This window comes from Nicotiana sylvestris, chromosome 10 (assembly GCF_000393655.2).
Source record: "Nicotiana sylvestris chromosome 10, ASM39365v2, whole genome shotgun sequence".
Taxonomy (NCBI): Eukaryota; Viridiplantae; Streptophyta; class Magnoliopsida; order Solanales; family Solanaceae; genus Nicotiana; species Nicotiana sylvestris.
Genome location: NC_091066.1, coordinates 158185083 through 158194280, shown reverse-complemented (window position 1 = coordinate 158194280; position 9198 = coordinate 158185083). Strand labels below are relative to the sequence as shown.

At 43.5% G+C, this 9198-nt stretch overlaps 1 protein-coding gene across 1 annotated transcript; it reads right to left on the bottom strand.

Annotated features, from left to right (window-relative positions):
* Positions 1-7907: 7907 nt before the first annotated feature.
* LOC138880166 (uncharacterized) lies at positions 7908-8843 on the bottom strand. The gene is made up of 2 exons (XM_070159838.1): positions 8767-8843; positions 7908-8334 (listed from the first exon to the last, which is right to left on the bottom strand). Exons 1-2 carry the CDS (start codon positions 8841-8843, stop codon positions 7908-7910), a joined length of 504 nt encoding a protein of 167 aa, XP_070015939.1.
* Between the last annotated feature and the right edge of the window lie 355 nt (positions 8844-9198).

The following is a 9198-nucleotide window of genomic DNA, read 5'->3' as shown; positions in this document are numbered from 1 at the left end:
ACTGCCCGTGACAGACTGCGACCATTCGCTTTTCATAGATTAGGGTTAACTGTTCCAGACAGGTTTTGACCCACTCACTGTCTTCAGTTTCAGATTCAACAATGATCCGAAGAGAAGAGATTTCAATTTTTGTGGGTATTACGACTTCAGTGCCATAAACCAAAAGATACGGGGTTGCTCCGACTGATGTGCGCACAGTAGTGCGATATCCCAACAATGCAAACGACAACTTTTCATGCCACTGCCTGGAACTTTGAATCATCTTTCTTAAAAACTTTTTGATGTTCTTGTTTGCTGCTTCGATGGCACCATTAGCTTTGGGCTGATAAGGGGTATAGTTCCAATGCGTTATCTTGAATTGTTCGCATATCTCCCTCATCAAATGACTACTCAAGTTCGCAGCATTATCCGTAATGATAGTCGCAGGGATACCAAAACGATAGATGAGATTGGAATGCACAAAGTCTACCACAGCTTTCTTGGTGACAGATTTGAAAGTAATTGCTTCACTCCCATTTGTGAAGTAGTCGATAGCGACCAATATGAATCTATGCCTATTTGAAGCTTTTGGCTCGATCAGCCCAATGACGTCTATGCCCCAGGTGACAAATGGCTAAGGTACTGACATAGGATGCAGTTCTGTAGGCGGTGCATGAATCAAATCACTGTGCACAGACATTGATGACATTTCCGGACGAAACTGAAAGTCTTTTTCCATAGTCATCTAGTAATAGCCTGCTCGGAGGATTTTCTTTGCCAAAACATACCCATTCATGTGGGGTCCGCACATTCCTGCGTGCACTTCATACATGATTCTTCCGGCTCTTCGGCGTCAACATAACAAGTTGAGATCTGGAGTCCTTTTGTATAAGACCTCACCGCTAAAGAAGAAACCGCTTGCGAGCCGTCTAATGGTTCTCTTTTGGTCTCCACTGGCTTGCTCGGGATATTCTTTAGTTTTCAAAAATCTCTTGATATCATGGTTGAATATTCGGTTATGCCTCAACTGTATTGTTGTAACCGTGCCTTTCCCGGACTTGGATTTCCAACGGATCAATGTGGGCATTGCCTGGGTATGGCAACATCGAGGCCAAAGTAGCGAGCTCATCGGCTAACTCATTGTGAAAACGAGGAATGTACCTGAACTCAACTGACTTGAACCGCCTGCTAAGATCTTCCACATGTTGCCTGTAGGGAAAAAGTTTGACATCTTAAGTTTCCCATTCTCCTTGAGCTTGTCGGATAATCAGATTCGAATCTCCCATGATCAACAATTCTTTGACATCTTGGTCGATTGCCATATTCATACCCATAATGCAGGCTTCATGCTCAGCAGTGTTGTTTGTGCAGAAAAACCAAAGCCGGGCAGTGGCTGAATAATCCTGACCAGTGGGTGAGATCAAGATCGCCCTAATTCCAACGCCTTTTGCGTTTACAGCTCCATCAAATAACATTTTCCAAGCATTAATGTCTTCTGATGTTATCTCAACTGAATTTACCTCTTCATTCGGGAAGTAGGTGCTCAAAAACTGGTATTCGTCATCAACAGGGTTTTCAGCCAGGTGATCTGCTAAAGCCTGGGCTTTCATTGCCGTGCGGGTGACGTAGACTATGTCAAATTCAATGAGCAGGATCTGCCATTTTGCTAACCTCTATGTGGGCATTAGCTTCTGGAATATGTACTTTAAAGGATCCAACCTGGCGATGAGGTAAGTGGTATAGGCCAACAAGTAGTGCCTAAACTTCTGAACGACCCAAGTTAGGGCACAACAAGTCCTTCCCAATAGGGTATATTGGGCTTCATAGCTTGTGAACTTTTTGCTCAAATAGTAGATAGCCTGCTCTCTTTTCTCGGTCACGTCATGTTGTCCTAGGACACATCCAAAAGAATTCTCCAAGACTGTCAAATACAGAAACAAAGGCCTCCCATGTTCAAGTGGGACCAAAACCGGCGGATTCGACAGATATTCTTTGATTTTGTCAAAGGCTTCTTAGCACTCGTCTGTCCAATTGCTGCATCTTTCTTTAACAGCTTGAAGATGGGTTTACATGTAGAAGTCAACTGAGCAATGAATCGGCTAATGTAGTTCAACCTTCCTAGCAGGCTCATAACTTCTTTCTTGGTTCTTGGAGGAGGCAAATATCGAATAGACTTTATCTTTGTTGGGTCTATGAATCCCAAGAGTTTGCTAGACGGAACCCCAAATGCACATTTGGCTGGATTTAGCTTCAAATCATATTTATGTAGCCGCTCAAAGAATTTTCTCAAGTCCCAAACATGGTCTTCCTGGGTTCTGGATTTGATGATCACATCATCTACATACACCTCAATTTCTTGGTGCATCATGTCATGAAATATGACAGTCATGGCCCTTATATTGGTTGCCCCGGCGTTCTTCAGACCAAAAGGCATGACCCTGTAACAGTAGGTGCCCCAGAGTGTGGTGAAAGATGTCTTTTTCGCATCCTCTTCATCCATACACACCTGGTGATATCCTGCATAACAATCCACGAAGGACTGTATCTCATGTTTGGCGCAGTTATCAACAAGGATGTGGATGTTCGACAAAGGGAAGTTGTCCTTGGGACTTGCTTTGTTCAGATTTCTGTAGTCCACACACACTCGTGTTTTCCCGTCTTTCTTTTGCACTGGAACTACATTGTCTAACCATGTGGTGTATCGAACCACTCGGATCACCCCCGCTTTCAACTGTTTTGTGACCTCTTCTTTAATCTTGTCACTGATATCATTTTTGAACTTTCTTTGCTTTTGCTGGACAGGGGGATAATTGGGGTAGGTTGGCAACTTTTGAACCACCAAATCGACACTTAGTCCTGGCATGTCATCGTATAACCAAGCAAACACATGTTTGAATTCAAACAAAAGTTGGATCAATGCATCCCCGGTTTTTCATTTGTGTGAATGCTTATCTTGGTTTCTTTGACTTCTTCAGAACAACCCAAATTAACTGGCTCAGTATCATTTAAGTTCGGCTTAGGTTTATTCTCAAATTGTTCCAATTCCCGATTTATTTCCTTGAAAACCCCTTCTTCATCATATTCCGGTTCCTGGTTCATTATTTCACAATTAGACAGCGTGTTTGGATCCGGGCATGAAGTCCGCAAACATATCATGTTATTTAAAGTTGCATTATTAGAACTGAAAGAAGAAATAAGAGAGAAAAATAACAAAAATCAGAAAGAATAAAGAGAGATGAACGATGAAATATTGATTTCATTTCATTTAATTTTGAAGATAACAGGGTTTACATTAGAAATCAAAGATAAGAAACTAAAGAAAACATCCGAGTTACACCTTGAAATAACTCGTGATGCAGAAAAAGTGGCAGGACTGGACTACCGGAATTCCCGCCTGATTGGGAATGGTGTAGCCTTCCAATTTTGCAGCTTGGCATTGGGTCCCATATATAGCACCTCAGCGGTGCTCGAGCCTTCTCCCGGTTGGACCATGTGGGTTTCATACAACATCTGCCTCATAGCCCCACAAATTTCCTCAATTTCCTCGGCCGTGAAGGCCTCATCTTCCTCTTCCTCATTGTACTTAGTCCTGACAAAGGTTCTATAAAGATGCGGAATCGGCTGAGGTAAGACCCAACCATTGTTCTTTCATTTATCTGCCTATTTTTCATCAGCTGGCGTGAGTTGGAAACCTACCCTAAGAACTTCTCGCTAGCAGCCAGAGTGATAGGTTTAGTGATTCCTTACAACAACGTCTCGAGCCCATTCCCGGGTTTGTAACCATGCCTGATCATTTCTTTGGCAAGCATAATTGATGCATTCGAGAGAAAGGGTTGAGGACAAGGGATTCCTTCTTCACATTGTCTGCGACCACAACCTCGAAAGCTTGATAGACTATATGTTCACTTCCTTCCCTAGCCTCGAGACATGGGACTGACGAGTCCTGGTAAATCTACTGCTCATCTTCTCCGTGAACTACAATCTCTAGATCTTCATGTTCGAATTTCACCATCTGGTGGAGAGTAGAAGGTACAACCCCTGCTGCATGAATCCAAGGTCTTCCCAAGAGGAAATTATAGGAAGTATCCATATCTAGGACCTGAAAGGTCACCTCGAAATCCACCAGACCAATATTCAGAAACAAATCAATCTCACCAATGGTATCTCTTTTGATGCCGTCAAAGGCACGCACACAGACGTTGTTGGGCCTGATTCTCTCAGTACCAATCTCCATTCATTACAGGGTTGGGAGAGGGCAAATATCTACTCCAGAACCACCATCCAGCATGACCCTTTTCACATAATATCCCTCGCATTTAACTGTCAGATGAAGGGCTTTGTTGTGGGCAGCCCCTTTCGGGGGCAGATCGTTCTTGCTAAAAGAGATTTGATTGACTGCAAAAAACCTTTCCGCCTTCCTCTCCAACCGTTCCACAATGGTTTCAATGGGTTTATATACTTCAATGAGAGTTTTGATCAACACTTTTTGATGTTAAGTTGAATTCATTAGCAGAGACAACAAAGAGACTTGAGCAGGAGACTTCCAGAGTTGGTCAATTATCTCATAGTCTGCCGTTTTCATTTATCGGAAGAAATCTTCTGCTTCATTAGTACTAACTGGCTTCTTGAGTGGGAAATGCTTCTTCGTGGCATTATTCACTTCCTCCAGATTGAGGTATTTCTCAGCCGGGTTATTTTCCTTTGCTTCTCTCAAGATCTTTTTCCCTTTGTAGGTCACTATCGTCTTGTTGTAATTCCGTAGAACGACAGTGGGGTCTGTCATGCGCCTTTGCAGTGTGCGGCCAATAACCACAGGCTCATTCAGCCTTGGTGAAATTACTGGCCCCCGCACCACGTAGGTCCCTTTAGGCACATACATTTTAGACCCCTTGTTTAGCTCAAACCTTTTTGGAGGGCTCAATGATATCTGTTCTTTCTTATGGCCCCGGGGAACATAGAGAACGACATATTTTGAGGGCGTTGCCCCAGCTTTGGTTTCCTCTTTCTTTTCTGTATTCTGAGGGGTGGGTTTACTCTTCTTCTCCCCCTTGTCTTGTTTTATGGTAGCCTTGGGCTTCTTTTCCGCGTCGGCTATGACAATGATGGCTTTTAGAGCTAGGTCAAACTATTTATCTTCACAGACCATTCCAATAATCGGCCCGTTGTTGTGAGCCGGTAATGGATTGTTGGTTACATTAGGAACGTCTTCATCCTTTAGCACTATTCGCTTCTATTCTATGAGATTTTCCACATCCCTTTTCAAGGTCCAACAGTTATCTGTATCATGCCCTTCCTCCCCCGAGTGGTAAGAACATCGAGTACCGGTTCTATAGGAAGGCGACTCTCAGTTCTGCCTGGTTGGAGGTGCGGGCTGCAAAAGACCCATCTGGACAAGTTTGGGGAAAAGGCTAGAGTATGACTCACCAATGAGTGTGAAATTTTCCATCCTAGGTAGTTCCCGAGCATGGTCATTGTAGGGGAAGTTGTTCTGTGGAGGTCGAGGATTATACTAAACTTGGTGAGGAGGTTGATTTCTGGGAAATGGAGCTTGGTTTGGATTGAATTGTTGTTGTGGCCTAACGTAGGACTGGGCATTCATCACTGCGTATGGCTGGGGAACCATATCATAGGCCACATCCTGATGGGGATAGTATTATTGTGGGGTTCTTTCAGGGAAATAAGGTCTGGGTGGATGGGGTTTTCTTACACTTGAAGTTTCCATTACCACTTCTTCCTTCTTCTTTCGGTTTGCTACACCTCCAAACCCTCCCTGAATTTCTTGGGAGGTAGCCCTTGTAGCAGACTGACTCAAGATGCGCCCTATTTTTAAACCATTCTCGACCATTTCACCAATTTTGATGGCCTCGGCAAACAGTTTCCCCATCGCAGACATCATATTCTGATAATAATCAGCCTCTTGGGCTTGAAGAAAAACGCTAACCATCTCTGTTTCATCCATTTGAGGCTTGACTCTGGCCGCTTGTTCGCTCCATTTGACAGCGTACTCTCGGAAGCTTTCCAAGGACTTCTTCTTGAGGTTCAACAACGAATTCCTGTCAGGGGCTTTGTCGATGTTATACTGAAACAGCCTGACAAAATCCCGAGCCAGGTCATCCCAAATATGCCAACGAGACATATCTTGATCCATGTACCATTCAGAAGAAACGCCGACCAAACTCTCTCTAAAATAATCCATGAGAAGCTCCTCTTTTTCACTGGCTCCCCGCAATTGGTTGCAGTACCTCTTGAGGTGGGCTATAGGATCCCCATGCCCATCATACTTTTCAAACTTCGGGGTTTTGAAACCCAAGGATAAGTGCACGTGTAGGAACATACACAGGTCAGCGTAGGACACGCTCTTTTGCCCGCTCAAACCCTATATATTTTTTAGACTTTGCTCCATGCTCCTCATCTTTCTGGTAATCTCCTCTTGTTCAGGGTTTTTTGTGGTCTTCTTCTGCCCCGCGGTAAACTCGTACCGCGGTGGCTGAGGGTAAGAAGTAGTAGTAACCTGGGTTGGTTCCATTGGGAAAGATGGTGCTTGAAAGGTGAAGGATGACGGATCAAAGCTAGGCCTGGGAAGAGTGGGTTGTGCCGTAGCTGAACAAGGTGGCGCAGTGAATATGTTTGAGGCTGCACCTGAACTTAACACCTGGGGGCGAGCCTCAGAAGGTGTTCCAGCAAAGTAGGTTGAGATGGTAGGATATCCCAGTGGGGTGTTTGGAAAACTTATGGGGATGTTGGAAGTCCCACTTGCCTTGGGAAACAGCTCAGGGAATCCAGGTATCGCACTTGGTGGTTCTCTGCCGTTGGCCCAGGCGTCCCACATTTCCATCATGCGAAGATGCAGAATCCTATTTTCCTCAGCAGTTGCTGACTCAGAAGTTGGGATAGCCGAGATCGGGCTATCCTCCGGGATAGGGATTGTTGGCAGCTGACTTTCCGAAGACATTTCAACACTTCCTTGTGACCCTGTGAAGTACGGATGTGAAGCCAAATTACCACAAAACCAACCACCTTAATATAAAACCCGCACTTAACAGTAGACAACAAACCAGTCAGTTTGAAGCAATTAACATATAGGTAATCGCATATGGGGTGTGATGCACCTAAACAGTTTAAATGTGTTTCTACATGTTTCGCAACAGTTGCATGTTTCATCCCGTCTTTGCTTATTTCCCCAATTTACTTTTCTTTCCACTTTGGCTCTTTGTGTTTCTCCTTTTATTCCCATTTCCTCTTTTTTCTTGCTTTTTTTTTTTCGTTTTTATTTTGGTTTTTCTTTGGCTCTCTTTTTCTCTTTTTTTTTTTGGTTTTTCTTTCTGTTCTTTCCCTCCACATACCTCTTTTATTTGAGTTATTTACAAAAATCACGACCGAATCCGATGAGGATTGCCTACTTATCACGATACCGCGTGAATCAGATCATTATGTAGTTCAAGAAATAAGTATGAAAAATAAGGAAACAATTTTTGGGAATTTTCAATTTTAATTAATGAAACTGCTAAACTTTTCTATTACAAAAGACTCCAATATACTCATTTCTTGGAATTTTAAAAACTACAAACAGACTCAAAAGAAAATTTTAAACTAAAAACTGAAATATAGACTCGATAAATGAAAAATCAAGAGTACATAAGTGCTTCGACTCCTGGGGCCCGTGGGACATCATTCGGTCTTGCCACGGGCCTATGTGCAAGATCCTCTTTAATACGCTCCAGATCATTCATTATTTGGCGGACAAATGTTATTACTGCAGCAAAGAAAGTGGTTCGAGTTATGTCCTCACATTCATGGTATTTCATGACGATGTAGTCGCCAATTGCTCTAACCCTCTCCCGGATAATACCCTTTTCTTGAAGCAAATGCCCGATTTGCTGATTCCGAGCTTCTAACACTTGGGTGTCATGATGGTTTTGACTCTGCAATTATTGCATATCTTCCTCCATCTGGGACATCAAGGCATAGGAATGTTCCCTTTCGTCTTTAAAGTTCCTAGCTTGTTTGGCCGCCTCATTTTCAAGGGTAGTTAACTTTCTCTTCAAATCGGTGACTGTATCCTCATATTTTCTCTTCAACTGCCGCACAAATTCCGTCCGTCCTTTTGCATTCTTTGCCAGTTGTGCTCGGACTCTTGCTAGACTAGCCTCAGATTTTTCTAAGTCATCTTGACACTCAATTACTTTCTTTCGAAGACCACTTATAAGCCTTTCATCTGCTCGACTTCTTTCCTGGTTTTTAGCAGCTATTCTCATTTTCTGGATCTGAGCTTTAAGGGCTTTGTTTTCCTGAGCCAGCTTCTTCTTTTTCCCTTCATCTGCAGCAGCTTGGACACTATAGTTAAACTTGAGGTTCCTGATTTGTCCATCCAATTTACTTATCTGGAAGTGAGGTCTTTTAGCAGGCCTTTCAGGCCTCGAGGGATTTGAAACATTTTACCGAACCAATTCATGTAATTAGGGTCTACCTCACTTTTAGTTAGATCCCGCACCAGAGTCTTAGGTTCTAGAAATCTGCACTCATTCCAAACTTGACGAACTCTTCCTTGGGAATACAACCTTTGGACCCAACTCTATGACTTGTCGGCTCAGATCTTAATCATGGGGAATAGTTTGAAATCTGCCCAGTTGGCGCAACACCCTGTGAGGAGCATATGGCTGAACGCTCCGGAGACTCATTAGGAGAATATAACACACCTCGGCTGACATGTATGTGACTTTGGTGACAGGGAGCCATCCAAAAGTCCACTCAATTTTGTCCGAAGTTAAAGAACTCAAGTGCGCAAACCAAGCCTCTGCACCTTCTGGAAATTCAACACCCACCACTTGGCTCTCGTACTCTTCGATGCAATTCAGACCAGTCATGCCGTAGTTCATATATCCCACACGGTGACAAAAATGCTCTTGTATCCAAAGTTGTAGTAGCAAGTTACAACCATGGAAGAATCTTCCCCCTTCTCGGCATATGGTTAAAGCTCAGTAAATCTCAGCTAAGATCATTGGAACAAGGGTGCCATTAGCTTTCTTAATCATGACATCAACCATTCCCATTAGACCCAATTCTATGTTGCCGTCTTTTATCAGACAGATTATGACACCCAAGAATGCTACTATAAAGACCAAACCCCGTCGTGCCTCCCATTTATCTTTGTTTCCTGCATGGGTCAGACCAGTATCCAGTGCTTCAAAATCGTGGGGGTTACCATAGTGCTGGTACAAG